Genomic DNA, 21,907 nt, shown 5'->3' on the forward strand with positions numbered 1-21,907 from the left:
CTTGTTTTCATTGGCCTCTGCATCGTATGTTATAAAACACCCTATTTCAGAGCTCCAGAACCTGAATCCATATATATATATATATATATATATATATATATATATATATATATATATATAATTCTAGCGCTCTTCAATAGTTTGGCTGCCCACCCTTAAGTGTTCCTCCTCATTTTCCAAGTCAAAACATTCATGAGATTCCCCTTGGTAATTAAACAGTTCTGGTAAAAGCTTAATTTGAGGGATTTCTACTCTGATTCCTCCTTTCTGACTTGCAAAATGTGCAGTGATTCTACCAAGTCATGCATTATTCAGGCCCTTTGGATTTCCTTCTAACATGTATTTCACTGGAGTATGTCTGGTCTGCAGCATAACTGGAGAGCCCTGAATCATATGACATGTTACTTCAGTACACCATTCTGCTTGAAGACTTGCTTCTCGCATTCTCTCATTCCTTTCTCAGCTGGACTCATAGCTCGGGAATAATAACACAAAACCTGATATTGAGATCCTCTTTTTTGCAACACTATGGTCATCATAGTTAGACCACTGTGTCCAAACTGTATGATGAACTCTTTATCTCTTTCTGGGACACCCAAAGCAGGTGCAGAAATGAGTTCTTTCTTGACCTTAGAGAAAGCTGCTAGTGACTCATCATTCCAATTGAGAAGTTCATCTCCTTTTTTGTTTCCTTTAAGCATATCAGTCAAGGGTTTTACTTTTCCTGTATAATCTGGTATCCATTCCCTTGAAAATCCAAAGATTCCTAGGGTTGCCTTAACCCTGTGACAGTAACTGGAATTGGTAACTGTCTGATTAGTTGCTTGTTGTCTTCACTAATGCTTCTTTGTCCTGCTGATACCATGACACCCAAGAAGGAAGCAGTATCTTTCATAAACTGATTCTTTTTAGGGTTCAGTTGTAATCCTGATTGTCTTATTGCTTGGAAAATTTCTGTTAATGCATTTAAGTGCTGCTTTTCAGTTTCTGTTCCTACAAGTATGTCATCCAAGTATTGAATAATAGAAGGATTACATTCTAGTGGTTTTAGTATTTCCTGCATTACATGATGAGCATTATGAAAGCCCTGAGGCATTCTTGTCCAAGTATACAGTTGGCCTTCCACAGTAAAAGCAATTTCCATTGTGAGTCTTTATCTAGAGTAATACCCCAGAAACCATTACTCACATCTAATGTGGAGAACATTTTCATTTTTTCCTGAATCTGGGCAATAAGATCAGGCATGCTTCTTACTATTGGCAAAGAACGAGGTATCACCTTATTAAGTTCTCTATAAACAACAGTAAGATGATAACTTCCATCTGGCCTCTGTACAGGTCAGTATGGGCTGTTAGCTGGTGAATTAACTTTTCTCACTACCCCTTGAACTTCTAAAGCTTTCACAGTATTCAGTATTGCCTGTTTAGTAAAAACATCCTGATAGCAATAAATTAGCTGAGACAAATCTTGCTTTGGTGTTTTTAATAATTCAACTAAATCATACTGTCCTGGGTCTTTGACACTGTATTTGCATAATGCTTCAGATATAATTAATATTTCATTTAATGGCCTCTTAATCAATTCTCTGTGACACAAACCTATAATGTAATCTCTTTGTTTTAAGATATTATTTCCAATGATGTTTTGTAGATGAGGACCTGATACCCATGCATGCTGGAAGGTGTCTTCTCCATCTTTGTTTCTACAGGGAGACTTACTCGAGCATGAGATATTTTCCTTCCAACCCTTGTAAATTTATAGTTTTCATTCCTGGGAATGTTCTTGTAGTAATACTAACTGCAGCTTCTGTATCTATTAAATATGTATCTAAGTGGTCTCACCCAAATCTGAGCATGTGGCATTAGTGTTCTTTTTCTTTGTTAGTTCATCTGCTGTCTCTTTTACTTGTCTGTTTGATCCTTTTACACTTTCCTGTAAGTGGGAAGATATATATATTTTTTACAAAGCTTCTATAGTCCTGCTGTAAGAGAGCTGGAATGAATGTTTTCTTAACAAAATCTCTTTTATTTTGATTTGGTTTTCCTTACTCTATAAACTTATAAATCAAAGAAGGCAGTTTAAAAATAGGACTTCTCTTTTTCCCTTAATATTTTTTGCCTTTGACTGACCCAGTCATGAATAATATCTAATAACAACAAATGTGCATCCCCTGTCTGTGAATTATCACCTGCACTATTTGCTTCTTCAAATCTGGGAAAATTAGGAGATAAAATTAACCTTGATGCCTTAGCTTTCTCTGGGGTATTTTTAGAATCTGACATCTCTCTTCCTTCAGAGAATGAAACAAAACTGTCAGATTTTTCCTGAGAATTTTCCTCAATAACACTTTCAGATTTCTCTTGAAACTTTTTTTCTTGACATGATTTAGTAAATCTTAATAAATATCTGTTTATAGATTTGGTTACAGGTACTTTTTCTGGTATAAAATCCTGGTTTAAATCTCTAATGCTGTTACTTTTAAAATTCAATTTCTCAGATCTAATTTCTGGTTGTAACAACTGTGATGCCTTCTGTGGTGGTGCAGCGGTAGCATTGTTGCCTCACAGCAAGAGGTTCTCCCGTTCAGTTCTCGGCTGGAGTGCAGGGAGTGCCTTCTGTGTGGAGTCTGCATGTCCTCCCCGCGGTTGGGTGGGCTTTTGAAAGACATGCGTAAATGGGCGTGCCTTTGTTGAAGGTTAAACGTCGAGCTGGCACCTCGACATTCATGAAAATCTACTGCCAATCATTAGTGGACCGGAGTTCCACTGTGGCAACCCCTAACTGGGAAAAGCCGAAAGACAACAACAACAACAACTGTGATGCCTTATCCCTACCACATTTAAAAATATTACTAACATGCAAATTTCTCTAACTGCATGCCTCATAAATTACAGATTACACATGTAACTATAGGAGAACAAAGCTTTAGTGCATTCTACAAACAACAGAAAGACTAGAGTCTCACCCTATTTTGGCAGTGTGGAAATCCCTCTGGGAAATTTAGCTGCAGCCTTTAATTCCACCTCCCTTGTCCTGCGGATGAGACTCCACAGAGGAGAACTGATCCAACCTTGAGGATTCTGGTTCTTCCTTTACTCCAAGGAGGAGAACTGATCCAAACTTGAGGATTCTGGTTCTTCCTTCACCCGCTGACTTGTAAAAGCCAAGACCTTTCTGCAATATTTCAACCTTACTTCAATTTTCCAACCTCTGCACTTTTCTGCTTTGCTTCCTCCCGGGTTTTGGCACCAAACTATAAATGTATCTACAAGCACTGCACCTATGAGGAAAAAATACAGGCAGTCAGAAGAACAAGAAAAATAAATGATCAGCAAAGCAAGGCATCTCCAGTTGGGTCAGTACAGTTTATTTCATCTTGTATCTGGTTTGTGTTACTGACTGACAAAGATTACAGATGAGGACAGGGTTTTTATACAATCTTGAAAGATATAGCCCTGCCTCTTTAGACATACACTGTGTCCAAATCAGGTCATAGATCTATTTAAAATTGCTTGTGAGCAGACTATTTTAAAAGTTACTACTATAACAGCTTGCTTTGTTATCATATGTTCTTACTGCTTAATTGTCTATCACAACATTTCTAATGAGAAAGACTGTTTATTATTGTTACAGCTGCAGTTCATATTTACATTATTACTGTTGCTGAATAATTCAGAACTAATGAAAGTTTGCAACTTACAAAGTAGTAAAATACAAAAGCTTAATAAAAACTTCATATAAAGTCTGCAGCTTTGCAGCATGTATATGCAAGGCACAATATCTGCTCCTGTCATTCATTCTATAGATAATGTGTGAAATAGAACAATATACATTTTCTTATTCTTTGATGTTAATGGCATATATGTACATTTTACAAATCATGTATTTTACATTATTTGCATTCTTTACACATATAGTTTAGGAATGTTTGATAGAAATAGAAAAGCACTTATTAATACATGTTTTATACAACTTCTAATAGAAGAGCCATTCCTGCTGTTACAATTCATCAGTGCATGTCAGTGTGTGACCCTTGTTTCAGGCTGCTGTGACCTTCCCATTCTATTTTTTCCTGTGTAAGTGTGTGACCCTTGTTTCAGGCTGCTGACAATTCTTAAAAAGCACTGTGAAGTCTTATAGCTAATTTGCATCTGTTGTCTGACATTTGATTATTAGAGGAATTATTTTCAGTATAAGTATTTATTTATATTAATAATTATGCCTTGATAAAGAGAGGAATTATTCATAAACACTATCTTATCTTGGCTGATGCTCTTTTAGCCACGCATTGTATTTCCATGCAGCTTTGTATTCATGTTTTCAGTCACTGGCATTCACATAAAAGATTGTTCATACATGCTGCCCAGGCAAGATTAAAGCAATTCTGGTATCTCAAGATTTCCATAACACCTTGTCAGTCCATTAAATCACATTTCTCATAAATGTATAACAAGTCAGTTAAATCACCTTTCTCATACCCTGTATAACAAGTCAGTCAATTAAATCACCTTTTTCATTCCCTGTCAAACAAGTCAGTGAGTTAAATCAACTTTCACAAAATGCCCTGTCTAAGAAGTCAGTCAGTTAAATAACCTTTTTCATGTTCTGTCTAACAAGTCCATCAGTTAAATCACGTTTCTCATACCCTGTATAACAAGTTAGTTAAATCACCTTTTACATACCCTAACAATTCAGTCAATTAAATCACCTTTTTCATTCCCTGTCAAACAAGTCAGTGAGTTAAATCAACTTTCACGAAATGCTCTGTCTAACAAGTCAGTCAGTTAAATAACCTATCACATGTCCTGTCTAACAAGTCAATCAGTGAAATCACCTTTCTCATACCCTGTATAACAACTCAGTCCATTAAATCACCTTTCTCATTATCTGTGTAATAAGTCAGTCAGTTAAATCACCTTTCTGATGCTTTGTCTAACAAGTCAGTCAGTTAAATCACCTTTCTCATACCCTAACAAGTCAGTCAGTTAAATCCCCTTTCTCATTCCCCTGTTTAACAAGTCAATTAACTTTCACATGCCCTAACAAGTCAGTCAGTTAAATCACCATTCTAATGCCCTGTCTAACAAGTCAGTCCATTAAATCACCTTCCTCATACCTTGTATAACAAGTCAGTCAGTTAAATCATCTTTCCCATACCCTAATAAGTCCATCAGTTAAATCACCTTTCTCATACCAACTCCGAGATCGCACTACAGTGTAGGAAAGGGAAATCTTCCCATTCTGCACTGTATGGAGATCTCCATTGAAATGTTTGAACTTTTAAAAGTTCGATCATATGGTGTCGACCATATGACATTTGAACTTTTAACAGTTCAGTAATGTAATATACACCCAGTTAAATCACCCCTCTCATACCATGTCTAACAAGTCAGTCAGTCATCTTTCTTATATACTGTATAACAAGTCAGTCAGTTAAATCACCTTTCTCATGCTGTGTAGAAGTCAGTCCATTAAATCACCTTTCTCATATCCTGTATAACAAGTCAGTCAGTTAAATCACATTTTTCATTCCCTCTCAAATGAGCCAGTTAGTTAAATCAACTATCACATGCCCTGTCTAACAAGTCAGTCAGTTAAATCACCTTTCTCATACCCTTTATAACAAGTCAGTTAGTTAAATCACCCTTTGCATACCCCGTCTAAAAACTCAGTCAGTTAAATCATCTTTCTCATACCTTGTGTAACAAGTCAGTCAGTTAAATCACCTTTCTTATACCCTGTATAACAAGTAAGTCTGTTAAATCTCCTTTCTCATACCCTGTATAACAAGTCATAGAATAACAAGGTTATAGGAGGTTACTAGGCCAATAGCCCTGGGGCGCTTACAAACCAAGCCAAGAGTTTATCCCCAAAAAGAAACCTCAATTGGGCACCTGTTGCTCCTGTCATTGAGAGACATAGGTGGAAACCCTGGGACAAATTTTTGTTTTCCCATCCACTCATCAAGGTTGTGCTTGAAAAGGGTCAGCAATGTACTCTGTTTGATGTATAAGGGAAGTCCATTCCAGATATGGGGCAGCCTCTGGGAGACAAACCTGTCTCTCCAGCAGGTTTTGTTGATATTGCATACTAGATTCAGGCCTTTCAAGCGGGTAATGCATGAGGAGTTAGACTTACAGATATGGAGCATCTCTAGTAGGTCAGGGTCTGAGATTGCCATGTAGGCAAGACACAGGTCACCTCTGAACAATCCATGCAACACCAAGTAGTGTGACAGTGATTTGATCCTGTCTGCATAGGACAGGTTTTGGAGGTCATGGATTCTCTTGGTGAGGTATTTCTGTGGCCTTTCCAGTTGGTGCAGATGTTTGGAGAGGTACATACCAAATGGAGAGTTATACTCAATTATTGGTCTAATGAGGGAGGAGTATAGAGAAGTAATAACCTCCTTTGTTTGGATGCAATCCTTTACTTATGAGATGAACCAAGTAAAAGGCTTTTCTGACCACTGTCACTATATAATGTCTGAGTACCCAGATTTCTCACCACAGGTTGTGTGCTTAGGAGGTTGCTGCTGATGTAGCAATCAGTAGGGGCCTTTTGTCTTTGCCTGGACCTCTGAGAAGTATATGCCAAACAGTAGGGGTCCCAGGACAGATCCTTGGGGAACTCCACTAGTGACAGGTCTGCTATTGGAGGTGTAGGCACCTATTTTGACCTTGAGGATCCTGTCAGTGAGCCAGTTGGCCACCCACTGGATGAGATAGTGATTTATGCTAAGTTGTGTTAGCTTCTCGATGATTCCCAAGTGAGGGATTGTGTCAAAGGCTTTGGCCAAGTCAAGGTAAGCTGTATGTACTGACATTCCCTCACCCAGGGCCTTGGTGTCAGTCTCAAAGAAGTCAACCAGGTTCAACAGGCAAGATCTGCCCTTAATGAATCCGAACTGGGTGAGATCAAGGGTTTGGAGATTGCCTATGTCCTTGTTTATGAGATCCATAATAATACACTCCATTGCTTTACAAGCTAATGGGTCAATAGTTTCCAAGGTCAGTAGTAACAACACCTTTGTGCAAGGGGATGACAATAGCAGTTTTCCATTCTTCTGGAATGAAGCCTGTATTTAGGCTGTGGTTGAATAGGGTGCTCAATGGTGAAGCCAGTTCTTACTGGAGATGGTGCAGAATACAGCCTGAGATACTGTCAGGTCCCAGGAAGCTGTACCATGTATAACAAGTCAGTCAATTAAATCACCTTTTACATTCCCTGTCAAACAAGTCAGTGAGTTAAATCGACTTTCACGAAATGCCCTGTCTAACAAGTCAGTCAGTTAAATAACCTTTCTCATGTCCTGTCTAACAAGTCCATAAGTTAAATCACCTTTCTCATACCGTGTATAACAAGTTAGTTAAATTACCTTTTACATACCCTGTCTAACAATTCAGTCAATTAAATCATCTTTCTCATACCTTGTCTAACAGGTCACTCAGTCAAATCACCTTTCTCATACTCTGTATAACAAGTCAGTCCATTAAATCACCTTTCTCATTATCTGTGCAACAAGTCAGTCAGTTAAATCACCTTTCTGATGCTCTAACAAGTCAGTTAGTTAAATCACCTTTCTCATACCCTGTCTAACAAGTCAGGCAGTTAAATCCCCTTTCTTATTCCCCTGTTTAACAAGTCAATCACCTTTCACATGCACTAACAATTCAGTCAGTTAAATCATCATTCTAATGTCCCATTTAACAAGTCAGTCCATTAAATCACCTTTGTCATACCTTGTATAACAAGTCAGTCAGTTAAATCACCTTTCTCATACCCTAATAAGTCCATCAGTTAAATCACCTTTCTCATACTATGTCTAACAAGTCAGTTAAATCACCTTTCTTATACCCTAACAATTCAGTCAGTTAAATCGTGTGTATATTACGTTATCGAATTTTTTAAAAGTTCGAACATCATATGGTTAAAGCCATATGATCAAACTTTTAAAAGTTTGAAAAACTAAAAAAAAAAAACCTACCTGACCATCTTAAACAGGGGGCAAGCACCCCCACACTCCTCACTCTTTAAATATACCAACCTTGAGATCACACTACAGTGCAGGAAAGGGAAATCTTCCCATTCTGCACTGTATGAAGATCTCCGTTGCAATGTTCAAACTTTTGAAAGTTCGATCATATGGTATCGACCATATGACATTTGAACTTTTAACAGTTCAATAACGTAATATACACCCAGTTAAATCACCTCTCTCATACCATGTCTAACAAGTCAGTCAATCATCTTTCTTATATGCTGTATAACAAGTCAGTCAGTTAAATCATCTTTCTCATGTCCTGTATAAGTCAGTTCATTAAATCACCTTTCTCATATCCTGTATAACAAGTCAGTCAGTTAAATCACATTTTTCATTCCTTCTCAAATGAGTCAGTGAGTTAAATCAACTATCACATGCCCTGTCTAACAAGTCAGTCAGTTAAATCACCTTTCTCATACCCTTTATAACAAGTCAGTTAGTGAAATCACCTTTGGCATACCCATCTAACAACTCAGTCTTCTTTGCCTTGGATAGGACCTTTGACACTTGCTCTATGGAGATATGAAGTGCAGGACAAGTATCAGGGATATCAAAAGGGCCTTTTGGAGAGGACAGGGAGGTGAAGTTTGCACTGAACCTATCTGCTAGGTCAACAGGATCAGTGTAAATGATAATGTTAAGTACTAATTCAGAACAAACCTGCGCATTGCCAAGGAGGTTTCTGACATAGCTGACTTTGTGGTTTCCCTTTGTTTCGGTGACTAGTTTTGATTTATAATTGGATTTTGAGGTTTTCACTGGTGATCTAATTTGCTTGTTGAGGCTAATGAGGGAGTTTTCCCATTTGGAATTTGTTCCATTTTTACCCTTGGACAACAGTTTCTTCCTTTTGTTGTAAAGCCTGTTGATACAGGATGTCCACCAAACAGGTTTGTTTTTTCTTAAGGAACAAGTTTCTGTTCTGTTGGGTATGGCTGAGTCCATGCAGTTGTACAGATGCTTCTATACTGCACTGGTGTACTACTGTTCAGCATAGTTGCCTGCATCCTCTGAGGTGGGCAGTGGTGTGAAGCTGATGATACCCTCCCTTTGGAGGTTGTAGTCAGCTTTTTAGAAGTATTGTAGCTTGATTATGGCTGGGGGTGGTTGGGTGGGATAAAAACTTCAAATGAGACGGTCCGATGATCTGATCTCACCAGGAAGGAACATACTATGGGAGTGCTGCGTAAGTAGCCCATGTTGGTGAGAACCAAGTCAGTCAGTTAAATCACCTTTCTCGTACTGTGCCTAAGCAGATTACTTGCCAACAGCCTTTTTACTCTTCCATTAGAATCTTACTGCCCTTCCTATTCCTTCTGCACTTCAGCTGAGTGGCAGTGTCCCCTGGATTCACAGTTCCCATAAATTCAGTCTCCATCACTTCCGCTATTGATTCAACACAGCTGGAAAATATCTGTATCGACCAAAAATCACAGTGACTGAAAATGTGAAGACCAGAACAGACTGTTTAATGACAAAATACAACTACTGTAGGATCTATGTCAGAGGACTGAGTTTTCCAAAACTCGAAATTCATAAGGATGAGACCATATGATTGAGTTTCCAAAAACTCGAACATCAGAAAAAAACACAAAAATCTACTTTTTTACATTTATCCCCTGCACCCCCATACCCCCTGCAAATTATATATACCAACTCCGAGACTGCACTACAGTGAAGAAAATGGTAAATTTCCTGATCCTTGCTGTACCGCAATCTCCATTCAAAAGCTTTGAGTTTTCAAAAATTCATTAATATGGTCTCAACCATATGAATTTCTAGTTTCTGAAAACTTAATCAGCTGATAGGGATCCCTACTGTAAGCTTTTTCACCCTTCAATGGTGACTTCCTCTGGTAATCCCTACATTACTACCTACCTAGTTAGGCTACATTAACATACTGAGCCTCAGATCCTACAATGTGATGCGGCAGCTTTCCCACTATTGCTTATTCCCTAACTTTTACTTGAGTCTGACAGGTCTACAGGAGCATGTGAACTCATTCAGTAATAGATCATCCTGGGTATAAGCCTAATATTGTTATAAAGTGGTTAGTAGGGGTGGTGGCTACCAGAATGGTGTCTCCATTCAGATGAGGACAAAATATAATTGGCTGGAAATCAGGAATAATATTAATAATACTGCTGTTTTCATTAATTTTAATTTCTACTTTATCAAATTCAGAGTAATAGGATGAGGGTGCAGTTTGGCGTTTGCCCACTTTATGTACACCTACCTGCAGTATGGAAGATTACCCATTAACTACAGTAATTCTATGGGATGAACACAAATGAACACAGGGGAATCACACTTCACATTGATTACAACCCAGCCAAGAACCAAGCCACAGAACCAGGTGCTATGAGACAGCGACATTAAGTATTATACGACTGCATTCCTCATAGCACATAAAAGTCAAAGCATGATGTGATAACTCAGAATAATAACAAAGATTGGGGGTTAGTATAATGGTTAAGATGTTTACCACACAGATACAATATACAGGACTTGATTCTCACCTTTGGAAGAGAAACTGGCTAAACTTAAATTGGCCCACAAGGGCAGATAGCCTAGAACTTACCTATGAGAGAAACACTATAGGCATGTGAGATTAAATGCATTGCTTATAATCTTACAGAAAGTAAGTATCTGGGTTCAGTATCCCACCTCCGGTCTTCATTGATGTATCATACAGTATCCAAAAATCTAAAAAAGGCACTGTCAAATAGTTAGTATACTAAGTATTGTATGCTAAATGCATAGATATGCTTTATTCACTTTTTTCTTTTGTTTTCTTTTAGTGGGATAAAGCATTGTCAGTTGCACCTGGTGTATCTTTGAAATACTGGAAAAAGCTAATGCAAAGGTGAGATATACAAATGTATCACTGTGCTGAATATATACTCTTAGCTATTTTAACAATGCAGAACAACAGCAAAATACTTTTAAGTATATTTTCTCCTTTTTGTGAAGAGGCCTGGATGGAGATTGTTCATAAAGTAAATTCACTAAACAAAATTTTCCTTTAGTTAGTTTTGTGTAAGGCATATGGAACAGCCTCACTAAATGAAAAACTCTATGCCTGCCTTATGATGAAAAGGTCACAAGAAAACATATTATGGAGCATATATCAGTTCAAGAGTTTCCTTAGGCAATCTCTTCTTAGAAATTAATCTATCAGATGCAAATATCAGAGGCCGTTCTGTTTTTCAGAGTTATTATTTAGACTTTAAGTTACTATAGCATAATATAAGGGATGAATTTGGAAGAAAGTAGTCTTGAAAAGCAATGAGATTTAATATAACAATGGTGAGACAAAAATCATGCAGTTCCAAGCTATTTTTTTATTTAGCCTTTGTTAGCGTGGTTAGTCCACTAGGTAGTAACTCCTTTCAGGGGAGACCAGAGGTAGTATTTATACTACTAGGGGAAATTTGGTCAGGACATCAGGGTATTCCCCTACTTGTTATTGTTGCTAGTGGGACCCATTTTGCAGGAGCACTTCCTGTTCTGGTTCCAGGAGGAGAGGCACCCTGAGAAACAGGGAGGCAGATGAAGACAGAAGGAGAAGATGGAGTGGTGAGAGAAATGGAAGAGAAAGCAAATATTGAGACTGGATAATGTGTGCAGGATTCTGAGGAGATGTTTCAAAGAAATCTGTTTGATGTAGATGATCCAGTCGGGTTGGTTGCAGGATGATTTACTGAAAGAAATGGTGGTGTAGAGTGAGCCAGACAATGAAGGAAATGTTTCCTATGTGGATACTACAGACAAAATACAAAAGGAGCTTGCAGAGACAATCCTGAAGAATAGTGGTGAGATGGAAAAGAAAACATATGCAGAGAAAAATAAAAGAAGGCAAAAGGGGGTAGCAGAAAAAAAAGGTAGAAGAAAATGAAAAACAGAAGTACATGGTAAGGATTCAAAATAAAGAAGACAAAGGAAGGACAGGTATGAAGTGTGGGACAATTTAATAGCTCCTTTGGATGTAAAAGCATATGAGGTAAGAACAGTTATTCTTATTAACAAATAGACATTTTGTGACATTTTATTTGAGACTGTTTTTTTTCAATAGAAAGTTTTCTTGGAGAATATGAAAAAGAAAGACTGTAACATATGGACTCTTTAGGTGATAAAAGTATTTATCAGGGAAACAAATAAAAATCATGCACAATTTTAAACAGAGGTAGAAAGACAAACTTGGAAAGGACATTTGGAAAATGACTGTAAAGAAAGTACTGGCATTGCAAAAGTTTGTGACAAATGGTGTTCATGGACTGGTGGCTGAGATTGTAATACAGGGCTTGATTCTTACCTGTGAAAGAGAAATTGGCTAGGCTTAAAATGGCACAAAATGATAAATAGCCTAGTACTTACCTATGAGAGAAAAGCTATTGGGACTCAAGATTAAGTGCATTCTAAAAATAGAAAGAGAAAAAAATATAAATAAACGAAGCATGACAGATGTTGATTGGAATAGGAGTGTCATTTTTTGTGGAAAGAAGGATATTTGTAGATAACTGTGACAAATTTAAATGTTATATTTGTGGGGAAATGGGACATGATGAAAATGTGAATTGAAATGTTATAAATGAACAAAACTGGACATTAATGGATGGTGTGATGACCCACCACTACCAACTAGTAATCAAGGAGCCTCAATCCTCACCACTGGCAACAGTGAGTAGGGACATTGACTGGGAGTACAATAAGCATACACATAGTATTTCTAGATGTAGCTCTTTGCATCAAGTGCAATTTCCCTTAACACAGGTACCACAGTCAGTCCGGGGCTGGATTCCCACCCTTTTTCCAGATCCCCAATAAGTCAACCCACTGGCACAGCTATAGAGTTGATATCTCAGCTGAGTGACCAAGCCAAGACCTGGAGCACCCTCTCTGTCCAGCCAGTGCTTCATCACCCTGCCCAGGTAGCTGACATACACACTTTCTGAGGTTTAATTTACACACCCAAACATATGGGAAAGGTTGGCACAGGTTTACTAGCTATGCCCCCTTCTGCCAGACTATAAGGTAGTTACCACTGCTACCAGTCACTCCTTGATAGCTACTTTAATGCCTTTAACAAAGGGTGTCCAATCTTACTATGTAATATTAATATAAATACAAATGCTAGTTTGACCAAGAGCAAGGCTATTAGGAGTGTCCCACAGAGTGACACCAAATAAATAGCACTCTTAAAACTTAAATATATCTACACATATCAGCCACAATGAAAGGTTTAGATATATTTCATAATTAATAATAAAAGAAAAAGACAATACTAAATATATATTCACAGTGACATCAGCCCTCACAGTGACATCAGCACGGCAGATTATGTGGTGAATGGGTCTTCTTGTTGTCAGGTCCAAGACAGAATTCACAATGCTCTGTCTCACTGAGAGACTTCTCAAAATAATATCTAAAATATTACTGCTGGGATAGCTTGCAGAATGACATCATTTCTGGTCATCTGACTTCTAGTTCCCAGTCAACCCCCCCCTCCCCATTGCTGAAGCTGACAGTATTTAGCATCTACCTGTAAAAATAATCATACAAGGGTTTTTGCTTAGATCTTTGGCAAATGGTGGAAGTCATAAAACAATTACATTCCTTCATGCTTCCAAAGTAGTAATTAGTTCAACCTGAAGACAATACAGAAAGCTTTCTAGTACAGACCTTGTGTCTCTAGCTGCATTGAAACATCTTTATGACTTAGCCTATAAAGTAATTTAATTTCAAATAGTTTTCAAAACTTTGCTTGACTGAGGTTAACCCTCCAGTTTTCTCTGTCAAAACATATACATTTAAACAGTTCCAGTAGTACATGTACATTTTTGTTCTCTTCTAGTAGGCCACACTGTGGATGCATTTTAAGCACAAGCACTTTACAAATGCCTTTTAAACACAAACATCTTTACACAGCAGTTTTGATATATGCATGACATACAGTTCTAATACACTTGTAGCACAAGCGTCTTATATAAATCAGTTTGATATTCACAAATTACATATAATTATTTACAAAATTCGTGCTACCTGTGTTGGCAGTACTTCCTTTTGTCACAGATGGATTGCAAAAATGAAAATAAGAGTAATAAAAGAGAAAAAAAGAAAGAATTGAAAATGAACGAAGAAAACAAAGTTTATAAATAGAAACAGATGAAAATTAGATGAGAAAAAATAATGAGGTCACAGAAGAAGGTTCTAAAATAAGTGATGAAGATGAAATTAATTAGGAGGTAGAAAAGAAAAAAAATATTGGTAAAAGGGTAAAGGACAAAAAAAGAAAATTTAAAGGGATAAGTATAAATAAAAAAGGAAAGGAAATGGATGAAAAAATATATACAGCTAATAAGTGTGGATTGGTATAATGATAAGGTCTGTGACTCACATACGCAAGATACAGTGTTTAATTCTCACCTTTGGAAGAAACTGATGAGGTTTAAAATGATCTATTAAGAAAGCTAGTCTAGTAATTAACTGTGAGCTTATGAAACCATGGATCAAAGGGAAAATGAAAATTTTAGAGTGCTTTTTATAAATGTGAATAGTATCAAGGATATAGTAAGAAGAATAGGGATTTTGGAGTAGTATAATATATGTGATGTAGATGTAATTATATTAAAAGACACACCCCCAGATTTCATAAACTCAGTGTAGGAATAGTGTAAGGTCTACACTGAGTGTATGGTGGCCATGTCTTCGGCTCCACCTTGACAGTGTGCCTTGCATATTAGAGAAGATACACTGCTAAGAGAGAGCCTTGTAACATAGTTACAGAATCAGTGAAGGGTGTGTGTTACAGTGTTCACAGATGAGAAACACACTCCTTGCAGTGTTAAAGTGCCAGATGGCACTGAAATATTAAAGTTAATTAGGTTTTTTGTTTTTTTTGTATTTTTTGTGTTTCCATGGTGCTTAGCAATAGACACATACCAGACATCTAAAAATAGAAACTGGATACTTTCAATTTTAATGTAAAAGGTCACATTTAAGCATAACTAAGAGAGTTTGCAAAGCATGTTGCAGTGCTCAGCAGTGCTTAAATGTAACTGAGAGCTATACAGAAATGTATTGGTGCTATCACATTATCCCCGGTAGCTGAATGGTTAGAGTCATGGCTTTGTGTGCAGTAGGTGCAAAGTTTAAATATACAGACAGGCCATTCAGCTTTTACATGGGATAGCAAAATGTTATAAAAATATATATTTTTAATTATGTATACTTTGACATTTAACCGGGTTAGTCCAGCTGGGCCAGAATATTTTCAGTGTAGACCCGAAGAGAAAAGCCCCAGTTACACACTACTGCAATTCCGTAGATTTAGTGTATTCAGCAGTTTGCCAAGTATGTTATTGTTTTTATGTGGGTAAAACCAATTGCTGGTTGAGGGACTGCATTCAAGAGCACATTTATGACATCTCTAATGGGTCTGACAGCAATGCATTAGCCAAACATACTGCCCAATTTGGATCTGCACACAAATTTAAGTTTATAGTTATACAGAAAATTTATTTTAATAATAGGGGTCAGATACTGAGAATCAGACCGAAGCACAGGAAGTTAGATGGATGTTGAGATTGCAAGCTGACAGGGGTAGAGGCTTAAATGAGAAAATATCATTAAAGCCCTTTTTGAAGCTTAGGCATCTTTATAGGTGAATATGGATGCTTTTAAATATTTTTATATTTTTTTATAATGTGTTTGTTCTTTTGTTATGTCTTAATATTTATCATGGAAAACTTTCACAGGTACAATATTTAAGTAGCAATTGTTGCTTAGACAGAATATGATGTGTTTTGCATATGCACTTTATGTATGTATATTACTTTATTAATGATGAGATTGCTGATTGGCTGTACATTTTTACCTTTACTATTTGAGCTGGGATCCAATGTCTGTTAATTATGACTGATGAAACAGTGGATACACTGCGAAAGTGCTCACATATTAAAGGACTTTGATTTTATTTCAAGTTACCAGCGGTTTTATTCACTTATACATCATGTTGACTCAGCCTTTTATGTGTGTTTACACACGTGTCCAAAACAATAAAGTCACATTCCAAGATAATGTAATTAGAATACATAAGGTTGGAAGATATAAGTAAAATAGATATATAATAATAAAGTATCATTAATGAGAAATTAATTTCAGTATATATATTTTTTATATTTAATGAATACTGCTTTGCCCTTAGGTAAGTTCTGCTACGCACTGCTAAGGCAAGCCAAGCAATGCTTAAACAGGACCTGTTTTAGCAGTACTTAGCAACATGCAGCTCCACTTAGTTGATTTGGGCACTGCTAAGCAATGCCAGTTTAAGCACTGCTCAGCTGAGCTCAGAGGGTTTCTGCAGTGCTAAGCTTCACTTAGTATTTTTAAAAATGGTCCAATGGCAGTAATGTGTGGGAAAGCAGCCTTATTTAAGCTGAACAGGTGGGACTACAGCCAGAACCTGTTGGAGTTTGACCTGTGCAAGGGTTGGAGAGGGTGCGCACATCCAGGTGCAGAGGTGGGGCATGTTGGACTCCAGGGTCATGGTTGGGCTGCTCATGAAAGACGATGACATCTGGCTGCTGCAGGGCCAGTACCAGAGGTCAGAATACAAATCAGAAGCCTGGAACCCGCTGGCTTACCACCTCACCAGTGCAACTGGTATCCCCCACACTGCTGAGCAGATGCATCACCACTACAATGACCTGAAGCAAAGGAAGGGGGAACTCTTGGCCCAGTGGATCCAAGATGCTCTGGACGACAATGCCCACAAGTTTGTAAGTATAGGAAGCATTAATATACCAAAGTCTAATATGAATATCTGATGGACAGGTATGCATAATGGTGTGTTTCTCTCCCCACAGCTGCAGAGAAGACAGCTCACAACCTGGAGGCCCATGCAGGGGCCAGGCCAGGTTACACCAAGAGTGTGGTGGGTACAGATATATCCTGCAATATATAGTAATATAATTAAGAAATAGTACAGTAGTAACTGCCAGTATGTATATTCTGTTTTGAGTGTACTGCAATGAACATGTTCATAGACCTGGAGTGATATAAGTGAGTAATGCCAGGTACGGTTCAATACAGATGAAAGCATGAAACCTGCTAATGTGAATGAAGGAAAGTTACAACTGCATTAATAATGTTAAGGAATAACATGTGTATATTGTATTATTAATAATGTTCTGGTAATAAAGTACAACTGCATTCATAATGTGAAGGGAATAAATCAACTGCATTTGTAACTTTCACGGAATAAATTACAACTGCAGTCAGAATTGTTACGGTAATTAAGTTAGCACTGCATACATTGTATGTCAAAGTCTTCCCCTACAAACATGCACAGCTGATAGACCAGTAGCTACTGCAACAGCATGCATATTCTGATGCAAATGATATATGATACTTGCATCTGTCTCTCTCCTTACTGACCTCCACCCACACTGTCAAACAGTAAACCTCCACATAATCAGAACATCTGTTCACAATGGCCAAACATAGCATGCAAAACTGTGGACATACCACATAAATCCAAACAGTGGACAGTATTTCAATGTACCCTCTGTGATGCTGTAGTCACCACACCTCAATAATGTCCTTCTCACAGGTCAGGAAAAGGGTAAAGGGCTACATGAAGGCCTCAAATACAGCACTGTGTTGCCATGACTTTGGCTAATGAAAATGCAACCCAGCTGTTCTGAATGTGATTTGCAACTCTGAGCCACAGATTGGTGCACAGGCAATCTGCTGTTCATGAGCATTACCTACAAAAGACAAGCTGCTGCCAATGGTACACAGGTCTGTGACTTTCTCTATGATGACAGACTGCGCTATCCTAGCATTCTACAACAGGATTTCTGCACTTAAAGGAGTACAGCAGTATACCAGGTATGTAATAGTACTCCCCATGTAATTGTTTGCAGTTGGGGGATGCAGGCAAAGGAAATAAGGATTACAACACTAGAGATCTGTAGTAAATATCTTGGACTTACATCTCGCTGTTACTCAGCTGTCCAGCAACTACAGGCCTCCCTTTTGGCTCCGTCTGCTGTGACATAGATCACAACTCTGACCTTTGAGTCCCCCCAGTAATGGTCAGATCATGTACAAATGCAACTGGATTGTGTATTAGATAATAGTGACAATCAGTAGTGGTGAATACAGCTGCCATATCACATGATGTACTGTCAGTCTGCTCCACTTACTCTGTGAATGCCACATGGACATAGTTCAAACATTGTCCTGGTGTCCCTGACTGTTCCTGACATACTCTGGCAAAGTCACTGTGTACTCAACACCTGTATATCATCACCTGAGAGCTATGGCTGGCATACCTGTTGACCCCCTACAGCAGGACAGCAGTTTATAGCCTGTAGTAGTGGGGGGGGGGGCTCCACCTCAGCAACTGAGTGTACATATTGCGCATGTAACATCAGGGGATGAATACAGTGCCAAATATTAAAGTACCATAACAGTTTTCTGAGGTGTCTGGTGTTTGACAGCCAGATTCCCCACAGTTTGGGAACAACCATTACGTATTGTCCAGCTGTTTTCCAGACATCCACATTTGTCTGGCAGAGTTCCCACATATATCAGGCACATGTACACATTCTGCAAACATCTACAACCAAACACCCTAATACTGGGTGATTTCAACTACCCTGCCATTAATTGGGAAAACTACTCGGGTACCAACACCTTTGCCCAATGGTTCTTGGAATTCATAAATTCCAACACTCTGGATCAACTAATCCATAGTCCCAGCAGAGGCTCAAACATCCTAGACCTGGTCATTACCAACATGGGAGATCGATGCTCCACACCACTAGTAACCACCTCATTGGTCAGGTCTGACCATAAGCTAATCACCATTGACATCCATATCCCACTCCCCCCCGCCCCACAGTAGGGAAACCTCCAGAAAAAACTTCTCCAAAGCTAACTTCATGCTACTCAAGTCAGAAGTGACAAACTTCATGACACCCATGCAGAAGGGAATTGAAAGTTTGACTGCTGAATCCTACACTAAGGTACTGTACGAGCACATCCACTCGTGCATGAATCGTGTAATTCCAAATAGAACCAAGACACTCTCCTCCAAAAAAAGGAAGCTGATCTGGTGGTCCCCTGCCATAAAAACACTATAAAACAGAAGGAAGAAAGTGTTGCAGAAAAGAGGAAAATCCCAGGATGCAAAATACTCCCTTACCAGACTCAGTAAGAAGCTGAGATTCCTCATAAAATCCTCCAAAGCTAGTTACGAAAATAAAATTGTCAAATATTCCAAGGACAACCACAAGGCATTCTATAGTTAAGTCAAGAATCTAAATGGCAATGCTCAGATCTGCTCTGAGCTACAACAGAATGGCATTAAATCTACTGATCCCAAGGATATTGCCAATATCCTGGCAGATCTTGTCAGTGCCAACTTCACCCCCTCTCACCACCTAAAGGACCCATCTCGATACCAAAAAATTGCCAAATTCTGGTAATCATGGCCACAGAGGTAAAAAACACACTCTCCAGAGCTAAGAATACAGCATCCATGGGACCAGATGACATCCCGGGCTGTGTACTACATGAACTACAAAATAAACTGGCACCTCACCTAAGTGTCATGTTTAATCATAGCCTCACCTTAGGCTTCATGCCCAATGAGTGGCGCACAGCTACAGTTATCACACTCCACAAGGGGGGATCCACCTTGGATCCCAGGAACTATCGTCCCATCAGTCTGACGAGCCTGATCTGCAAAGCCATGGAAAGCATTATCATGGAACTTATAAACAAAGACATTGGCAACCTTCAAATACTGGACCCCACCCAGTTTGGTTTCATAAAGAGCCGATCTTGTCTCCTCAACCTAACTGATTTCTTCAAATTAGTCTCCAGAGCCATGGACAAGGGCAAGGTGGTCCATACAGCCTATCTGGACCTCGCCAAGGCCGATAACACCATCCCCCACTCTGGAATCATAGATAAACTTACTAAACTGGGCATTAATCCCTACATCACTCAATGGGTTGCCAATTGGCTTACTGACAGAACCCACACTGTAAAAGTAGTCGACTCAAAATCCAGCTCCAGACAAGTGACAAATGGAGTACCTCAAGGTTCAGTCCTGTGACTGCTCTTGTTTGGCATCTACTTCTCTGAAGTATAGGCCAGCACTAAGGGACTCTGGCTAACAAAGTTCACAGATGACTGCAAACTGGAAGCCATTATTGAATCCCCAAATGATGTGGATATTCTATAAAAGGGTCTTACAAAAACAGTGCCAGAGCCATGGGCTCAAGCTCAATGCCAAGAAATGTATAGTTATCCCCTTTGGGAAAAACCATGTACCCATGAATTACCAGAGTTATCCCCTTTGGGAAAAATCATGTACCCATGAATTACCACATAAGTGGCAGTACACTAAACACCAAAAGTGTGTTAAGGGACTTAGGGACACAGGTGGACAGTGGTCTCACCTTCAATAACCACATTGCCACAACAGTCAGGAAATCCTTCTATGTGGCACACCTCATCACTAAGGGCTTTTCATACAGAAAAAAGGAGGTCATTGTCTCACTGTACTCATCCCTCATTGGACCCATTATAGAGTACAATGCTCCATTTGGTATGTACCTCACAAGACATCTGCAACAACTGGAAAGGCCACAGAAATACATCACTAAAAGAATCACAGGACTAAAGCAGATCCCCTATGCTGACCATCTAAAAAACTCCGGCTATACTCTGTCACATATTGCCTAGTCAGAGGCGATCTCTGCTTAACATACAAGGCCATGTCAAACCCCGAGCTGTTGTTCATGCTACACTTAAAGAAATCCCAATCCCTCAGAGCCACATGCTCCAGGGATCTAAACCTGGTCATCACAATGAACAAAACATGCTGAAGGGATAGGTTCCTGGCCCATAGACTCCCCATACTCTGGAATAGACTGCCTATACATGTCAACCTGAGCACCTCTTTGGCCCTCTTCAAAAGGAACCTTGACAATTGGGTGGGAGATAGGAAATTCACCCTGGGGATCACATCAGTTGCTCTGCTAAACAGGGGACCAGGGAAGTAAATATTCTGGGAAGAAATAGCCAGGGAATTGTTATGGCTAGGCTTGTATAGGCCCTAGGGCTGATAGCCTAGTGCCAACCTATGAACCTATGAATCTGTGTACTGCGGATGTTGGACACCCACAAAGGGGATACTCTACAACATGTTTGCAGTGCTCTATATAATTGTGCTGCACAGATGTTGCTGGACTGTCTCCATACACCTGTGGTACCACTCACCTATTTATCAGATGGTGGATGTATGACATGGTACTGGTATGTCACCCATACGGGACACACCACAGTAGATGTCAGCAGTGATGGGAGTGGATAAATAACACCACAGTCCATCACAGCATACAAGGCCATAACTGGTATGCCTAGGATCATACAAGGTTACTAGGCTATTAGCCCTGAGGCCCTCACAAGCCTAGCCCAGAGTTTAGCCCATGTTTATGCAAGTCAGTACCCAATTCCCCGGTCCAACAGGGACACAGGTGGTATCCCAAGTGTGTATGTCCTGTTAGCCATCCAGTTATCCAGGTCTCACTTGAAAAGGTGTAACTAGCTACCGTGGCTGATGTGGAGAGGGTGTCCATTCCACAGCTGGGTGAGTGTGACCTGCCAACAAGTCCTGTTGATGTGACACCAGGTTGAGGGTGTGTGTGTGTGGGTTAATAGAGTGAAGCCTGACTTGGAGTTGTGTAGCAGTCCCATCAAGGTGTAGTCCGTGATCACCTTGTATGCCAGACAGAGGTCACCTCTGAGGAGTCTGTCTGAAACTGGGTAGAAGGATGGGCT

The 21,907-nt window shown here is 39.1% G+C and overlaps 1 protein-coding gene across 1 annotated transcript in view; it reads left to right on the plus strand.

Moving 5' to 3' along the window:
* WDR17 (WD repeat domain 17) overlaps nt 1-21,907 on the plus strand; it is a 1,021,977-nt gene that overhangs the window by 679,335 nt on the left and 320,735 nt on the right. Inside the window, exon 18 of the mRNA XM_044062517.1 lies at nt 10,846-10,910. Within this exon, the coding sequence (XP_043918452.1) occupies nt 10,846-10,910 (65 nt within the window). The remainder of the gene's footprint in view (nt 1-10,845; nt 10,911-21,907) is intronic.

This window comes from Protopterus annectens, chromosome 2.part1, assembly GCF_019279795.1.
Source record: "Protopterus annectens isolate FY-2018-M chromosome 2.part1, PAN1.0, whole genome shotgun sequence".
Taxonomy (NCBI): domain Eukaryota; kingdom Metazoa; phylum Chordata; order Ceratodontiformes; family Protopteridae; genus Protopterus; species Protopterus annectens.